Below are 19,889 nucleotides of genomic sequence, written 5' to 3'. Positions count from 1 at the left end.
ATGAACGAATGTAACCAAGTTAAGACAACAATGTATATGCCAGAAGAAACTAAGGCCTCACATGAAAAGAATAGATTGCTACTCACCACATAAGTCACAGACAGGTACAATGAAAAATACTGCTAACATTTAAGGTTTCAGATAAAAAAGATGAAAAAATGGAAACTCTAGGTAGGAATATCAACAATGTAGGTCCAAGCTGCCTGAGATGGCAGTTGTATATGCATGAGGTGTGCTTGCTTGTGTGAATGAATGGTGTGTCTATCTCTTTCTTTTTCTGACAAAGGCTATGGCCAAAAGTTAATCTATAAGTGCCTTTTTTAACTGTCCTGTCTGCAACTTAACATTTCGTCTTTATGGCTAGTTGCAGTCTATCTTTTCCTACATTGTAGACAAAAAAGAACTCCTTTTGAAATAGAAAACACACACACATTCACACAAGCACAACTCGTTCACTTAGCTCTATCAGTATTTCATTCCAATAAAATAAAATATTTATTTAGCACACTGAGCAAAATAATTTAACAAAGCAGGACAAATTGTATTTTTCTGTGTATCTCATTATAATCTTTCATTCACTGTAACCAACTGCAAAACAGCTTGTTTAGATTTTTGGGTTTTGTGTTAAATTCAGATACATCTTGTCAATCAGATACTTCATGGTCAAACGACAGCTCACTTTCAGTTTTCAGCAGACACATGTACATTGTATTTGGGAACTGTCTAAGCATTCATCTCAGTGAAGACTATTTCACAATTGACTTTACAAATATCAGTATTTCCCAAAGGTGTTATGTTGAAGAAAGATGTTACATATCAGAGAGTTTTAAAACTGTTACATGTTTATCTCTCAACACAATTGATTTACGAAAGTATTATGAGTTTGAATATGGTTTTTTAAAAAATGTTACATGATCAAATTAATATAAATTCACGTCTGATTTTCTGATAAAAGTACTATTAAAAGAACAACTTGGTTGCAACACAATTATACATAATAATAATTCATGCAAATACTTCATCTAAAAATATAAATGAGCAAACTAATACCATATGGCTTAATAATTACAAAACAAAATGACTGATGCCACATCACAAAACTAAGTGCACTATGAAACCATAAACTGAAGATACTGATGCTCCTGATAACTTCATAAGAAGTAGGTCTTTTGCAGAAACAGCACACAGAGATGAAAGTGGTCATGTGTGTGTGTGTGTGTGTGTGTGTGGGTGTGTGTGTGGGTGTGGGTGTGTGTGTGGGTGTGGGTGTGTGTGTGTGTGGGTTTTTTTACATACCAATTTATGAGTGAGTGTGTGTAGTTTGCATTACTGAATTTATTTGCTTGTGTTTCTGTATCTGATGAAGGACTTTGTCCAATAGTTAAAAGAAGACTACAGTCTGCTTAGCGGCTATTTAACATTTTCCTAAGGGGTGAATTGCAATCTGTTCTTTTCCTAATGTTATTCCATCCCAGATTTTCTATTATTTGATAATTTGTATTTAGTTTAAGAATAATGTACATATTTTCAAAACCAGTACTGAAGAACACAGTCTTTTACATTTAACACTGTGCATGAGCCCATATGGTTAAATATGTTGTACTTTGCAGCCACCTGTACCTATATCACCATGGACTGAAAGGAGGGATGCCTTGGCAGCATCAAGTAGCTGTACACAGCTAACTGGTAAAGGAACTATAGAGGGAACTGAAGATTGCCTTTATCTCAACGTGTTCACTCCTGAGGTACTTTCCTATATATATTTGTTTATTTATTTAGATCCTTGTATCTCATCATTATAAAATGATGTAGGATTTGTCATAGATGATCTTTCATAGATAACAGAACATTAAAGATTCATGATTATATGTTGGCTAATAACATGAAACCATAGACTTGAGAACAGTCATAATATATGAAATTAGAATAATAAATGAATACAATTAATTTTTCAAATAAGCATGTTGGGTCAGTATGATAAAGGAAATAAACTGTTCTATTTTTCTGGCTGAACTGCTGTATTTTGCATGCTGATGATTCAAATATTCGTTGACACTATAAAAACTCTTGCTAATTAACATTTCTTTGGCTATTTTTTGAATATGTGGAATTTTGATATTATTTTAACTTCCTTTGGTAGTTTGCTACACATAATTTTTGGCTGATAAGGAGCATCTTTTTGATACATGATTTTTGTGTAAATTTCTCTTTGAAAAGCGTTTTTATTTCTCATTTTGTAATTTTGTATTCATATTTGTCATATGACATACTTAATATACAAATATATAATGTTTTATAACATGACACCTTCATTAATATGCTCAGTTAATATTGATATGTACATGGTACTATTTTATACATCCCTTCTTTGTATCTGCTATAGTGTCTTGTTGCCTGTGTAGTGTCTATACTCTTATGTCCGAATAATTTCTTTTTTAATTCAATTGATATGTTCAAACATCACGATTTCCTTCTCTGAAATCACTGATATGTTTCAGTTTGTAGTTATCAAATAGATGAATTTCTTGTGACTTCATAGCCTTTCCTGGAGTAATAAGTCTTGAAAGTCTCTTCAGGTTTGCTGCTGAATCCTAATTTTAATATTTTGGTGATCAAACTGGTTGCCATCTTCAGGAGAATGCTGCTTCTGCTAATGTGTCCCACTAAGAACTGACGCCAAGCTGGAAATCGACACCCTGTATAGGCCACCGTACTGTACATGGCGCATGCACTGCCCATCAAGGTTGCTGCCCTCCAAGACTGGGTAGTTTGAGCCCCCTTTAGTAGAACACTGGCGGCAACAATATATCGCACTCAGGACAATTTTTGAACAATTGGATTGGCCACATCAACGAATGTTCGGTTTTGATGCGGCATAGTACAGGATTCCATGTCCTGCTAAGAGGAAACCCATTATCTCAGTTAACTGAATTATCTGCCAAGCTAATTGCAATTGCCTCTATTTAGAGACTGTTCCAAAAACCAGAAGTGTTGGTAACTATCTTAGTTTCATAAAATTTCGTACTGTGTCCCTAATTTAAGCAGTGTTCTGCTACTGGCGATTTTTCCAGCTGTTGTAGCCTCATATGATGGCAATGTTCCTCACACCTGTCATGAACTATGTGAATCAAATGGACGATGTTAGCCTTTGCACATTGACATGGAATTTTGTGTACACCATGTTTGCTAAGCCCCAAATCATCTTTCACAGAGTCGAGTAGTTCCTTGATCTTAGAAGATCGATGAAACACACTCTTAATGTCAAAAAGCCTCAAAATTCTTCCAGTCTTAAACAAACACCACAGCACAGGGAATAAATGCCACCAATCTATGTTCCTCTTCATGAACGTCCAGTGATGATCCAGACTCCATATCCCTTCTCAGAGTGTCCATTATCCTTAAAAACAGCCATCAAATGTGCAAGTTCTTGGGTTAAGCTATCTGCATCGGAAATGGCATATCCTCTGCATACCAACGTCCTGAGGATGCCACTGCATTGGTGTGGTGAATGACAACTCTTAGAATGCAGATACTGATGTGTGTGTGTTGGCTTTAGGTAAAATCCTTACTTTTACATTTGAAAAGTTTTACAACTTGTTTCTTTGTTAAGCACAATTAGAGACTAAATGTATTCTTCACTCATTCAGTGACATCCGGTACAGGCTGCTGTTCTCTTACCAAACTTTTGTCCTTATGGAGGTGGTCTCTGAAAATGAATTCAGGCTACTGCAGATAGAAAAAAGTTAACCTAACATCCATTATAAAAAATATTGTGTAGTTAAAACTTTGCTCACAGTATTGTTTCTACAACTGTCCTCTATGATATGCACATTGATTGTACAGAATGTAGACTCAAAATAAAAGCAAATGGAAACTACATTGGTTCTGGTGCACTTTTGTACTGTTGTATGTATGCATACTATTTACATATACTAAACTGCCATAATTCTCAATTTGATAATTGCTTGAAGATAGGAGGATGTCAAGCTAATAGCTGCATGTACATGTGTCTAACATGTATCTGTTATGAAAGTGTGAAGATATCAATATAATTTTATTCAAAAGTAAAAAGGAAATGAAAATCTGTGTTTTGTGAGGTGGAGAAAAGATTGCCATTTACTATCTCAGGTGCAATTAATCAAGAATTGACAAATTCATGCATGGGCAAACAGACCATAGAAATTCTAATGGGTCATAGTCAAGAGAAATAAGCCTGAGTGAGCTAGCAGGCTCAAAAATAGGGTCTGTTGCACTGACACAGTGTACATTAAATGTAGTTTTGCAGAGGTCACTGACGTCCACAGTAACATGTGATATTTTTTTTACTGAGAGTTTAAAAGAGATAGCACTTGCACATGTAAATAATTTATCTCTGCTCAAAGCATGTACAGGTGAATATAGCTACTACCAGCATACCACTGAAGATGAAATTAGTTCAGTTAACACTGTCATGGGCAGTGGAAAACTGGCTTCCATGCCGGAAGAACTTGTCACACACTGCAGCAATGAGCATTTCTCACTTCTAGAGACTTTGAAAGAGATAGTATTTGCACAATTAAATATGTTTTTGCTGCACTCAAAGCATTTATGCATATATACATACTACCTTCATGTCACTACAAGTGAAATAAATCCAGCTGACCCTACCATGGGCAGCAGGAGACTGGCTTCAGTCACTATAGATCTTGTTAAGTATTGCAGTAAAGAGCATTACTCACTTACAGATGGTGCTGTGATCTACTAAATGCTTCTGTAAACTCATTGGTGTCATATTGACTTACCTACATTTACACAGTGGCAGTATTATGTTCCCAAAAAGAATTTAAGTGAGGTAGTGGTGTTTGCCATTCACTTACTAATTCAGATGAAACGGAATACTTTTACAAAACTGTTGTCACAATAATTGCCAGAATAACATTTTTTTGCTACATATGTCAAAATCTTGCCTACTAATTGTTTACACAGTTACTTTATTTTGGTAAGAAACACCATCCCACTGTACTGTTGGTTGCCTCTGCTATTTGAAGATATCCTTGTGAGATATTTTAGGTACTCTGATTGCATGATAATCAGAAAATGCTCTTTGATCATTTATCAAATTGTGTGATTATGATTCATCTTTGCTGTCAAGACAAAAATTAATCATCCATATAAAAAACTGTCTTATTAGTATCTTTTAAACTGCAGTTACATCTTTATTACATTTACTGATGTTGAATTGCCTGGATTTGATTATTTTTCTTAAAGAATCTTTATTTATTCACCAGCATATACTTTGTACCCTTTAAATTAATCCCCCTTAGATATAATACACTTGTGCTAGTGCTTTTGACAATCCTTGAAGTACTTCTGGAATTCACTTTTCATTATAATGTTCAGCTCCTTTAGTGATTCTGCTTTTATCTCATCAGTAGTAGCAAAACAAGATCCTTTCATCGTGCTCTTCAGCCTCAGGAATAGAAAGAAGTTGCAGGGGGCATGTCCAGCAAAAACGGTGACTGACACAATATCAGTTCTGGTTTTTGCTGAGAAATAATGAAGAAGCTTTGAGTTGTGAGAAGGAGCATTATCGTGACACAATTTCCCTGAGGAGTTTTGCCACAATTATGCTTGCTTTCTTTAAATTGTTTCATGCAAATGGCACATAACTTCAAAGTATTATTCCTTATTGCCATACGGCCAAAAGGCAGGAACTCATGATGCATTATCCCATTGTAATCAAAGGTAACATTCACATGTGATCAAACTTGTCAAATTATTTTTGGTCTTGAATGTTCAGGTAATTAACTTTGGTATGATTGGGCCATACCTGTATAGCCATGTTTTGTCACCTGTTATAAACTTCTTTAGAAGTTCTCGACCATTGTCGACTTCATTCAGTAATTTCTGAGTGATGTCTATGTGATGTCATTTTTGGTCAAAATTCAGCAACCTTGGAACAAACTTTTCTGCTACACATATTGTGTCAAAAAGGTTCAAGAAATTGCTAGGCATGAGCCAAGGAATCTGCTGACATCATCAGCAACCTCTGAGATGGATATTCGGCACTTTTCCAAAACAATTTTCCTTACTTCTTCCACATTGTCATCAGCAATTAATGTGCCAGAGCATCTAGGGTGGTTATTTTCTTCAACATCTTATTGAACCTCTTTGAAACATTTACACTGCTCATAAACTCTTGTCTTACTCATAGGAGATTTGCCTATAGTTGAGCAGTGAAGCACAATGTGCTGAGCAGCATGTTCAGCAGCTGGGTGGTCCAGCTGTCTCTTGGGCACAAGAGAGATTAAGATGTTTTTTCTGGGACATCTCAAAGGAAATATTAAGGGATCCTAAAACTGACAAAAATGAAAATAAGAAAGGGGTGTATTTTAATTTGAAAATAAAAGTTGACTTTCAGACATGAAATGGATGGATAACAGGTCTGCAAGTTTTCTCTTGGTACTGGACAATGTAGTGGAACTTACAGTTGTCAAAAGAAAAAGTAAGGGTGGTTCTCACCAAAAATATTAATCAGTGTTTTGTAATCCAAGTGTGTACTAAGATTATGCAACAGGTATACTAGCTGAATGGGCTGCAGTGCTGTGAAAAGCTTCTCTGTTGAGTGGCTGAGTAAGATTTATTTAATTTTTTTGCTATAGCCAATAATTTTATACTGGGAAGACTAACAAGAAACAGGTGTCAAAATCAGCTACCATTTCATGTCTTTGGCAAAGTGATAGCAAGAACTATTTCTTGAAATACAGAGGATGGCAGCCTCTTTTCCTGTTCCTATGGATGATTAGTGTAGGCAAATACCAATCTTTTGTTAGGAATACCTACAATAGGTGTTCAAATTGTTGCATGTACTCATGTGAAAAGCTTACAGTCTGCACGTGTAAAACAAATTATATACCTTTGTCCAGTACCCATTCTTCACAAATTTTCATGTGGAGCTAGATTTCGAATTTTCAGATAAAAGTCAAGTTTTTGCTCTTGAAATGTGAAATAAACAGCATATGCTAAAATGTCTGAAGAAGTGAGTCATATGTAATATACAATTTAATCTGGAAGTATATGTTGGAGGAATACTTTCAATCTCCTAGTATAACCAGATACAAAGGGAAAACAACACATATTGTTCTACCAGAATTATTTCAGGTAATCCCAGATAATATTTTAATGATTGTGTCTTCTAAGTGACACACAAAGGGGTTAGAATAACCGATGAACTGGTTGCAGCGCTCATGGACATGATTGATCACATGTAGCTTTGCAGTTCACATTTGCTAATTCAAAATGTTCAGTACAATGTTAAGTTTTAATGACCATGTGTTCTGTTCCCACCTCTGTATGTATAGGCAACAATGTGATTATAAAATTACAAAGAGACAGAATGGTTGGCCAGTACCTACCTCTAGGAGGCTAAATCCAGTATTACAGGCAGACATATTTAATAGAGACAACTGCAATTGGTCTTGTCCCTCCTCATCCACACGCTCATAAAAAGAATTGTGGCCTGCCCCTATCTATTACTAGTTATTGTAATGCAGCTGGTGAACAATCTAACAGTTCAGAAGGCTCAGATTAGGGTTTTCACTTTCACTTTTAAATGTGTATCCCGTGGTACAAGAATTTCACCTCCTGACAATAAGTAAATGCCAGCAATTCTGTCTCTTTGTAATTTCATAGTTTCCTCAAGTGAATGTGCATTTCTATACAGCACTGTAATTACTCTGTTGCCTATAGATACAGAGTTTATGCCTAGAGTGAATAAGATAAAGGGTATGATAAAATTAGCTCCATTTATAGAGTTCCTCAGACAATTCCCAGAAAAAAATAAACATACCAGTGTATAGGTAAATCAACAGTTCTCCTTGGATGCATTTGTCTAGACAGATTACATGATCAAATGTTATAATCTGCATACAAAATCTGATATATTTAGCTATTACAGTGCACATACTTTGAACTAGTTCAAAAGCTGTTATTAAATAAGTATTGGCCTCAAGTTCTCACTTTCTTTCCTGACAGCTACCATCAGATAATGATAACCCCAAACCTGTACTAGTGAATATCCATGGTGGCTGCTTCACTGCAGGATCTGGTGGTTCACGACCATCTGAGTATTTTATTGACAATGGTATTGTATATGTTGCAATCAATTATCGTCTTGGACCATTAGGTAAGCATACTTCCAACATTTTAGAAAACTCACAGATTCTGTAATACATATGTCACTATCCATGATTTTGTTTCAATATGTTTGCAGATAATGACAACATAGAACCCACCAATGTCATCAATCCATCTATGTAAATGAAAAAAAAAAATCTGCCTAAAGAACTATCTGAGTCATATTGGATCAAATGCTGTTATTTTTCTCAGAACAAAAGAGTAAGACGAACAGAACTGAGCAGTTGTTACTACAGAGTATGATGAGGAAATAAGGAAGTAGTGACTCTTTTGCATTTCGTAAGAGAAATGAGTGCTTATTATTAACTGGAACACAATTGATAATGATTTATTATTTGAATTATAGAACGAAACACTTGCAGAATGAATAGAAAAGAAGGAATGCTAGGGTAGACCATCATGTTGTTGGTATGGTTATAAGGAACTCAACATTATCTCAACTGAAAAATTTTGGGCTAAACAATATTGATTGTCACCATCTGGCAGGAACCACAATGGCACTACTTTTACTGATAATAATGTGTAATGAGATTACTGCACATTTTAAATGAAACATAAACTATGTGAAGAAAGCACTCTAGGTTAGTCAATCATTGTAATTGAATGTTTATACAGCTCACCTGTTTTAGGAGCTGTAGTGACTAAAAGTTACAGAGAAAACATGGATAATAAAATGTTTTCTGATTATGCTGTGGCAACAGGGGGATATTTCAGCTTCTTTGTTCTAGATTGGGTGACTCACACGATTAAAACAGGTGCCAGAGACAGACATTCACAAGTGATCATGCTATATATGTTACCTGAAGAGTACCTTCATGAGATAGAAAATCTAGCTGTGAGGGCAATGTATTGCATCTAGTGGTAACTAACATATTCCAACTTTTGGATGAAGTTACTGCAGGGTATGGAATCACTGTACATGAGGCTGTTACAGATTCAATCAGCACATACGTCAGTATTAATGTTAAGAAAGGTAGAAAAATATTTTTGCATTGCAGCTGTAACAAGATACAAACTGCAACAGCAAACATTCTTCTGTGAGGATGAAAATGTGGAAAAGCAATAAATAAATTCAGAAATATTGTATAATATGCTTTACCCATGTTATGGACTAAGTTAGTTTGTGACAAATGGGAAATATCTGCCATTATTTACTAGCTATGTTAGAAAGTTGCTCTGAAAGCAACATGTAGATGCAAATGATGGCAAAGAGTTTTTGAGGAAAAACGCAAATAGATTTACAAAGATCAATGTGAGAAGCATTCAGTGAATCCAAAAGTAAACATTTGTCTCCTAGTCTGATGAAAAATCCTAAGACTTTTGGTGTTACATAATGTCAATAAATGAATTGATGTCACCCACACAGTATCCCAGTAATTATTCTGGTATTGGAAGGGAGGGTTACAAAGAGAAGACTGAATTACTGGATTTAGTCTTCCAAAACAGTTTCACTGTGGAAGATCATCCTATGGTGTCTCCTTTCAAATATTGCGTGAACGTCAAAATGTCGGATATTGAGAAAGTGATAAGGTAACAGAAAACCATCTACAGTCACTTAACAGGAGAAAAGCAACTTTACCTGATAAGATAGTTGTATGATTCTATATAGATTAAGACAAAGAACTTGCTCCCATTCTTGTAACAGTTTATCATATGACTCTGAAGTAGTCCATGTGAGTGCAGAAAGATACAACTCATTCCCATTTTAAAGAAAGTTTCTGGGGCAAGTGCATAACTACTGGTCTATATTTTTGGTATCCATTTTTGTAGAATTATGGAATATGTTTTATTTTCATGCAAAATTACCTGTTTGAACACCAAAAATCTCATCTGTAGTAATCAAAATGGGTTCCATAAACAACATTCTTGTGAAACTGTCACAGGGCAGTAGATAAAAACATCCAGGTTTATGTCACTTTCCTTGACTTCCAAAAGGCATTCAATATAACTGCCCACTGTCACACAATGATCAAAAGTTGAGCTTATAAAATATCACACCAGGTTATAACTGGATTGAAAACTCTTCAAGACTAGAATTCAACACACCGTAGCAGGATGAAATTATCAGATGCAAAACTGACTTGGGACATATCCCATGGCAGTATTACAGGAACGTTATTGAGATGATTAGTAAGCACAAGATCATCACAGAAGCGCTTATCAGATTACAGTGACAGACACTAAAGCAGAAACATTCTATATCAAGGAGAAATCTGTACTGAATTCAAACAGTGTACATTCCAGAAGAGTTAGGCAATACATTATTTCCTTCATCACACATTATACAAAATGACCATGATGTAAAACTCAGGGAAATTTGAGTTCATGCAGAGGCTTACTGACAGTAAGTGTCCTTGCACACCATTCTTAAATGGAAAAGGAAATGAAAGAACAGTACCCAAAGAAATTTCTGCCAGTCACTGTGTGGTGATGCAGGCGTAGATGATATAGGGGAAACTACGAAAGATGTGAATCCTGTAGTTCCCTTACCCTCTGTTTCATAATTGGTCTGTTGAATTCTCATCTTTGTTAAAAAGGAATTTGCATTCTGCTTCAGACTTAAAATATATGTTTTTTTATATTTTTAGGATTCATGAGTACTGGTGATTCACTCCTTCCTGGGAATCTTGGTATGAAGGATCAAGTACTTGCACTTCAGTGGGTACAACAGAATATTGCTGCATTTGGTGGGAATCCCAATGATGTTACTATTTTTGGTCAAAGTGCAGGAGGAGCTTCAGTTCATTATCATCTATTATCTCCATTGTCAAAAGGTATGATTACAAAGACAAAGTATCATAATAGCAGATTTTCAGGAAGACAGAATGGCTGACCAGTATTTACCTTAGGGATGTGAAATTTGAAGTATTGATAAATATGTACAAAAAGGCTAATTTTTGAAACTGATAGTAGTTTCCTCATTTAGGAAAGCAGGACAAACAGAGGAAATTTAGAAAGGAGAACCAGATCACTCTTACCCATATTAAAATGGATTGACACAGAAAATGTAATGTAACATACACATTCATGACACTTTAAATATTGGTGTCATACAATGTTTGTAATTGAAAGCTTCAGTTTTCAGCCCTATTCAATATTAACAAAAAATAGAGGGAAAAGGGTTATAACATAGTCATTCTTAAACAACCATAAAATTTAATGTTCTATTATTCATACAATTCAAATAATATTGCATGACATATCACAATTTCTCCACAACATTATGGGTTAAGCATTAGCTATAACTAAATTATACTTATCTGCTTATTTCATTTCAGTCATTCATTGATTGTAGGTAAGTGTTAACCAGCTTCTTCCATCCTTTGGACTCTGTGCAAAAAACACAATATGTTGGTCAGGTATATCAAAATCAAAAGAAGACCTTGAATTCATTCATTTTTCATGAGATGCAAAATTTATTTTTCGCTATGTGAATACATTTTTTCCAATCACTTTCATTAAAAAGCTACTCGTATTGCTGCAGTTATTACAGCATACAAACACAATACTAACAACTGTGCCCTCAAGATATGACCTGGCAGACTGGTCTTGTGTGAACAGAGAAATTCGCCCAACGAATAGTAAACTGAAACACTTTTGCACTAAGTTTACGAATGTGACACTACTGGATACAGACAGGTATGAGAGACACTGCTTCACAAAGCATGGACTACATCTAAATCAATTTGGCAAAAATAAACTAGCAGCAGACATTGGAAAAGCTTTTCATGAAATAATAGGCCTAAACAATAACGATCATGAAAGCAGACCAGTCATAGCCCTAACTAACAAGGGAAACTAGTGGCCTGGGCCAACTCTAGCAGGATTTGGTCCAGTAACAAAAATCTGCAACAAGTAATTAATACACAAACGGAAGTTCACTCAAACAGCAATACAATTAAAGACAAACAAAAGTTAACAGTGTTTCATCAGAACATAAGAGGCCTATACTGCAAGCTGGATCAGTTCACAGCAAATATAGAAGACAAAAAAGGTATAAACAGTGCCCACATTCTGTGTCTAACAGAACACCACATCACTGCTGGTATTGAAGTGGTCCCTATTCCCAACTATGTTTTGGCAATGTCTTATTGCAGGAACTATATGGACAAAGGAGGAGTGGCTGTATATGTAAAAAACAATGTCTTGTTCACGGCAATAGATGTACAAAGATTCTGCTTTAAGCTACATTTTAAAGTATGTGCGATAGAGGTGCCAGACACTGTCTCCAGATTAACAGTTGTGGCAGTTTACAGGGCATCATCTGGTAATTTTAAAGCGTTTGTTAAACAATTAGATACTCTTTTGTTGTACTTAAGTAGAAAAAATAGGGGCATGGTAGTTGTTGGGGATTTTAACATAGATTCTTGGTTAATTCTCCCTGGAAGGTGGAGTTGGAAAATCTCATGTGCACGTAAAACCTTGTTCCTATGGTTAGCTCGCCCACCAAAACCACAACCTCTTCCAGTACTCTTATTGATAACGTTTTTGTTGATCAGAGTAAAGTCAACCATATTAATATTGAAATGGTTATAAATGGTCTGTCTGACCATGATGGACAACGAGTTACTTTCAACAGCTTGGGAATTCCTCACTTAGATGGAAAACAGTAAGGAAAATAAGTGAGGAAGCTATTCAAACGTTCAGATCATGTCTTCAGCATACTGACTGGACACCTGTTTATCTAGCAGAAACTGCTAATTCAAAATACAATTTATTCACAAATGAGATAGCAGGTACCTTTGAAAGTGTATTTCCAAAAAAGTCATAGAGTCCAACCTGCTAGGTCTGCAAAAAAACCATGGCTCACTAAGGGCATCATAGCTTCCTGTCAGAGAAAAAGACAACTCTACATAGCATCAAAGACTTCTAACAACCCTGCTCAGCTAAAACATTATAAACTCTACTGTAAAATTCTTGCCAAAGTAATTAAAAACTCTAAAAGTATGTGTATAGCATCTGAAATTACTAATTCTGAAAATAAAATTAAAACAATCTGGAATGTGATAAAGAGAGAAACAGGGACTGTAAACTACACCAAAGACAAAAATATTGTTTTAACTGTTGACAATTCAGAGATAACTATAGTGAGGAAATTGCTGAAATCTTTAACCAACATTTTTTAACTGTCCCAACACAGATAGGTTGCCATGGTTCTGTAGATAAAGCTGCCTGTATAATGAAAAATAATTTTCCAGAACCTTTCAGTCAAATAAGTGTGCTTCCCATTACGGCCAATGAAATCAAAAAAATCATACAGTCTTTGAAAAATAAACATTCTGCCGGTATCGACGATATTTCAAGCGAGCTGTCGAAGGCTTGCTGAAGTGAAGTGACCGAAGTTTTGTCTCACATCTGCAACACATCCATGCAACAAGGAGTGTTTCCAGACAGAATGAAATACTCTGTTGTCAGGCCCCTGTACAAAGCAGGGGATGCTACAAATGTGTCAAACTATCGCCCTATCTCTCTATTAACAACATTTTCAAAAGTCCTAGAAAAAGCTCTGTACAACAGGATTGTGGCACACCTTGGTGACCTGAACATCAATAAGCAGTGTAAATTTACAATGTTCGCTGATGATACGAGCATTGTGGTGGATAATGTGTCAACTACTGACTTAGAATCCAAGGTCAATGATATCCTTAAAGAAGTTCTGTGTTGGTTTAGTATTGACTCCTTTTCAATAAACCTGAAAAAAACCAATTTTATCCAGTTCCAGACAACCCACAGAAGCCCAAAAGAAATAGTTATCATACAGAATGATCAGATGATAAAGCAAGTGTACTTATCAAAATTCCTAGCCGTATACGTGGACAGTAGGCTGAACTGGGAACATCACGTTCTACAAACACTAAAACGGCTGACATCGGCAACATTTGCTTTATGAATTTTGTCACGCTTCAATGACATTACCATCTCAAAGTCAGCTTACTTTGGCTATTTTCATTCAGTCACGTGTTACGGCATCATCTTCTGGGGCAATACACCTGCCGCAAAGAAAATCCTCACAGCACAAAAAAGAGCAATAAGAATCATTTGTGGTGTACCCCCACGAACCTCATGTTGAAATCTTTTTAAACGACTTGAAATACTGACAGCAACATCTCAGTACATATATTCACTGATGTGCTTCATAATAAATAGCCCCACTCTGTATGAAACGAATTGCCTACATCATGAACATAACACCAGAAGAAAAAAGGATTTCCACTGTGAGTTAAAGAACTTGACTCTTATTCAGAAAGGGGTAAAGTACGCTGGAACGAAAATTTTCAATTCCCTACCCAACAGCATCAAAAGTATAAGGAGTAGTACATCAGTATTTAAACGTAGCTTGAAAAATTATTTACATGAGACCTCACTTTATTCACTAGAGGAGTTCTTTCAGAGAAATAAGTAAAACCCAGATTGGAAAGATGTTTTTAAATTTTTTGACACTGTTTACTGTTAAACTAATGTAATAATGCCCTAATGTAAAAATTCCTGTCTTTCTCATTTCCATTTTTGGGTCACTTTTAAACCCAAAGTGGAAGTTTTGATTACTGTTCAAGGTTAAAATAGATGCAATAATACCCTAAATATGAAACTGCTATCTTCACATATATGTTGACTAGTTTTTAAGCTAATAAGTATGACTTTTGTGCACTGTTATTAATACTATAACAATGTCTTTATTCTATGTATTTTATTATGTACAGTGACATGTTCCACAACTGAGGGACTTGCTCACATGTACAGATCTATGGAACAAGTATATAAATAAATAAATATATAAATAAAAATAAAAAAACAATCACTCTCTAAGCATTAATGCACAACCAACAAAATCCATCTTACAATCAACTACCCAATGTTCAGCAAAGATGGTGTTCATTTCAAAGACATTTAAGATATTAAATATTTATCTTTAACACATTTATTTTAAAAAGTATTTTGAATTTTAATATAATTATTGTAAATGTTCATGTTAACTATTTGTTTTTTCAAAGTGAAAAAATTATTGTAACTAATAAAAATTTACAGTGTGATTATAAAAAAGAAATACTTTCTTTTTCCTTAAAAAATTGACATGGATGTGACAGAAGTATACATCATGTGAAAAATTTCCTCTATTAGATAAGGAGCAAAGTATGGCATACAACACAAAAATAACAAAATGGAAAAACTGATATCACATCACAAATAGTATTGCAAAACTTAGTTTTTGTTGTCTGAGAAGTTGTTATTTCTTAGTAACTCATGATCCCTGTGGCACTGCAGGAACTGACATTATTTAGCCCCTCTTGTAGCATACTTATTAGTGCATTCAACTTTTTGCAACTTGATTTATGTGAAACTGTTTCCATAATGAATATTAACAAATCAAAAACTAAGATCAGCATGATCAATGTCAATTTACAATTAATGTTTTGCTTAGTTATCATAAAAACTGAGGCAAATAGCAAAGCAAGGAGAAATCAGTGGAGTGTTACATTTCAAATCAAACTACGTAAATAATGTTTATGTATAAATACAAATTTGTATTTATATTTAAATAAAAAGATTAAAATACACACATACACTCACACACACACACACACACACACACACACACACACACACACACACACATACACACACACAGTCATAGTTAGGGTTTGCAGTCCACCATGTCACTAAGTCCGTTCACATTTGTACTATATATGTATCATCCCAAACAGTTATATGTGCAATTGTAAGTGATGTACTATAGCAATGCACTCTTTAGTTTGCACCCTCTGACAAATTGTATTACCTCACTGCCAAATTGAAGGAAAACCATTAGGTCTAGCAGTGACAGTGAGAGGCAGACAGTATTAATCAGGTCTATAACCTACACCAACAAAAAATTATCACATCAACTATTAAGGAGAATCATTATGTGCACTACATATAAGCAAAACGAAAAGAATTGAAACATCAGCAACTCCTGCTTTGTCAGATAAACTAATTCATTGCTGTGTAGTTACTACTGAGTAGCGTACTTTATGTTTAAGTTTATTTTATGGTCAGTACAGATGGATAACACTTACTATATAGTGCAAGAAACCAGACTAATTCAATACATTGGTTATTTGTAATACTGCTATTGACATTTTTCATTTTAATGCAGACTGGGGTGAAAGATGGTCTGTGATGTACTGCATGGTCCAGGTTAGGTTGGAAGCTGATAAATTGGTTGTGAGGTGGCAAAGCCAACAAATGTGTCATGACAATCATGCCAAGGAGTAACAAACAGATGTAGAGGTGGGCATGCATGGTCCTCAAAGATAGAAACGTACTTGTGCTGATCCATTGTGCCGTTCAGAATGATGAGATCACACATGTGATTACATGAAAACATTCCCCATACCATAATCTTCCATCCTCCTCCCTGGACCCTTCCAAAGATTGTTCAGAGTGTTTTTCTTTTTTAGACTTCATAACATATGCACCAATGGCCATCTTTCTGACTGAGTTTAAAATGTGACTCATCTGAAATGGCCACAGTGTCCAGTAGTGATATTGGTGTACAACTTCTAGCCTTCATCACCAGTGAACAGCAGTAAGCCCCGGTGCATGAACCAGGTGCCTGCTGCGAAGGTCCATACACAGCAACATTCATTGATCAGTCATTGAGGAGACATTGTTGGTAGCCGATTGATTGATCTGAGAGGTCAGTTGCACCTGTCACCTATAGACCGAGGGGCACCACAGTTGTCTTGGAGCGAATTTTGGATAGCACCATTTCACCATGTACAATATAATTTAACCACAGCAGCATGTGTACAGTTTACAAACTTAGTCATTTCAGAAATGCCTCCATCCATGGCCTGAAAGCCAAAGATGATGCTGTATGTCAGACAAATCCCTCTATTTCCACATTATGACAATGACTGCACTGTTTTCTGCATCCCCACCAACATGTTATATATATCCTCCACTGGTCATAGTGCCACCTTCCATATGTGAGTGGCTATCACACATGATATTGAACATAGGTAGTCACTTCATAAGTGTGACTGGACTGTCTAATTCACTTTTCTCTCTACCACCTCTCCCTTCACCTATGTCTAGAAAATAAATATCTACAAAGTATAAATAATATACTCATAATATCTCATTACAAATTATATTTGGTGATGATTATTTCTAGTTTGTCTATCCACAGGTCTTTTCCATCGTGGAATAGCGTCAAGTGGAGCAGCCCTTAATCCGTGGGCATTTGATAAAAATGCAGCAGATAGAACTTTCCGTTATGTTTCATACTTAGGATATAATGCAGAAAGCACTTCAGATCTTATGGACTTTCTTATGAATGTTGAAGCAACTGAATTGGTAAAAGCAAAGTCCCCAGCTCTGTCTGATGAGGTATGATCCCAGCTGTTTTTTAAGGCAGAAATAGATATATTGTCTTGCAGAATGTCCATGACTGATATTATTATTCTAACTAATCTATTGCCAAATAAAACTTTCATCATTCTACAGTTGTCAAAGTAATTTGTCTGGGAATAAAATGGTTGAAACTTTTTTTTGTCATATTTGTAAAATAAGTATTGGTAGCTCAGTTCCAGCTTTATAAAACTATGTTAGCTGACTAAAGTAATTTACTTCCACGTAATGAAATGAATGTGTGGGAAGGCATTTCTAAATTTGGAAAGACTTTGGTGTTTTCTGTTGCCCTAAAAGCAATTGTCATATTTCTCATAGTATTTGCAACATGTTAAAGGAGCTCTTTAAGATGAGAAAGATATCAGTTAGCTTGCATTTGGTTACGTTGATATCTTTAGAAACACAAAATCTCAGCTCACCTGCACTTAACTTCACCAGTCATATCAGTAGAGACTTTCATCATCCAACAATCAACTCGGAAAATTACAGTTTTCTTAGTGGTGTGCATGATAAGACATCCTGTGCAATATTACTAAATCCCTTCTCTGAAAACAGCCTAGAACAGATAATTCAGAATCCTGCTCATGATGAAAATAAGTTAGATCTATAGGCAACATATAGACCTGACCTCTTTGAGGATGTCCACACCAAAAATGATATCAGTGATGATGAGGTGGCTGTCGCAACAATGATTATTGAAGTACAAAGGACAACCAAAACAAGTAGAAAGATATATATGTTCAGGAAGCTAGATTAAAAATCAGTAATGTCATATCTCATTGAGGAACCTGAAACTTTTAGCACAGTACAGTTTAAAAGAATAGTTGACGATGCACTGGATGCATATGTACCCAGTAGATCACTTCATAATGAGAGGGACCCTCCCACTTCATAATGAGAGGGACCGTCCATGATATATAGTCACTAGTCACTATAAAGAAGCTTCTAAAAAAAATAAAAAAAATAGAGATTACTGCATACCAGATGAAAAACAAAACCTAGGGCTATAGATACAGAGATGCTGAATTGCATGCATTTGGCTGTCAAGAGAGCAGTGTTGAAGCCTTCAGTGACTACCATAACAGAATATTGTCAAATTATCTTTCACAAAACCTTATGATATTCTGGACATATGTAAGGGCTATTAGTGGAACCAAAGGTAGTGCTCACTGCAGTGTTATGTGGCTTTATGCTTAATTACAGACTTACTGTTTTATCAGTTGATTTGTTTTCACCACGTAACACCCACTGTTTACGTCCTTCTTCATTGCTGAGTGTTGTATCACTTTTCGTTCTGACACCGCAACTCTTCCTTTCCTATATCTTTACTACTTTTTATCTATATAAATGATGAACTATTGGTTTTGCCATTTAACAACTTTTTAATAACTGTGGAAGTATTACAGGCATCGGGTCCCACCTAATGTGTCACCCACCTATACGTTTTACATGAACCTTTCAAGACTCAATTGATCTGTTTTACAAAGAGAAGGCAGAATATCTCTTCCTTTGATGTTGTCCAACAATGACCTAGGAGGCTCGATGCCCTCGTGGCCCAGTCTCTTCCATGGCTCGCGGTAGTTTGCAGCATTCATTTTATTCCTTGCCCACTTGCCGCTATGTCAAACTTTCATGGTGATCATTGGGCAACGTCTTCCATGTTATCTGCAACATAAATAAACTTTCTTCCCACAGTATTTCTAAAAACCCAAAAACAAACTTAAAGAACATAATAATAATAACTGTTCTTACAATTATTCGTATAAGTCTTGATTGATTTAATGAGGGGTGGAACAGGCCTAAGCCTTGTGACACCACACCACACGCTCATGAATGAAACAGGAACTGGTATTGTGGGCACCAAAACAAAAGCTGAAATGCTTAATTCCATTTTCAAATGTTCTTTTACAAAGGAAAACCCAGAAGAATTGCCCCAATTTAATCTTCATGCCACTGAAATTATGAGTGAAATAAGTTTTAGTGCCAGTGATGTTGAGAAACATCTGAAATTGTTAAAACCGAACAAAGCTCCAAAGCCTGGTGAAATCCCTGTCAGATTCTATAATGAATTTGTAGTTGAGTTAGTTGTCCTTCTAACTAGAATCTGTCTTAGGTCCCTTGAACAAAAGACTGACAAGAGGCACAAAATGTAGTTGAAGTGATCCACGAAACTACCATTCAATATCCATGACATCAATTTGTTGTAGAAACTTGGAACATATTGAAGCACAAACATAATGAGGTACCTCAGACAGAACAACCTCCTCCATGCCAGCAAGCATGGATCCTGAAAACATCAATCATGTGAAACGAAACCTGCA

At 35.5% G+C, this 19,889-nt stretch overlaps 1 protein-coding gene across 1 annotated transcript in view; it reads left to right on the top strand.

Annotated features, from left to right (window-relative positions):
- Positions 1–19,889, top strand: part of LOC126456210 (esterase E4-like) — an 80,197-nt gene that overhangs the window by 18,834 nt on the left and 41,474 nt on the right. Inside the window, exons 3-6 of the mRNA XM_050091964.1 lie at positions 1,611–1,745; positions 8,014–8,164; positions 10,764–10,949; positions 17,348–17,547. Of these exons, the coding sequence (XP_049947921.1) occupies positions 1,611–1,745; positions 8,014–8,164; positions 10,764–10,949; positions 17,348–17,547 (672 nt within the window). The remainder of the gene's footprint in view (positions 1–1,610; positions 1,746–8,013; positions 8,165–10,763; positions 10,950–17,347; positions 17,548–19,889) is intronic.

The sequence above is a fragment of the Schistocerca serialis genome, chromosome 2 (genome assembly GCF_023864345.2).
Source record: "Schistocerca serialis cubense isolate TAMUIC-IGC-003099 chromosome 2, iqSchSeri2.2, whole genome shotgun sequence".
NCBI classification, from domain to species: Eukaryota; Metazoa; Arthropoda; class Insecta; order Orthoptera; family Acrididae; genus Schistocerca; species Schistocerca serialis.
This window is presented reverse-complemented; position numbering and strand designations above follow the sequence as displayed.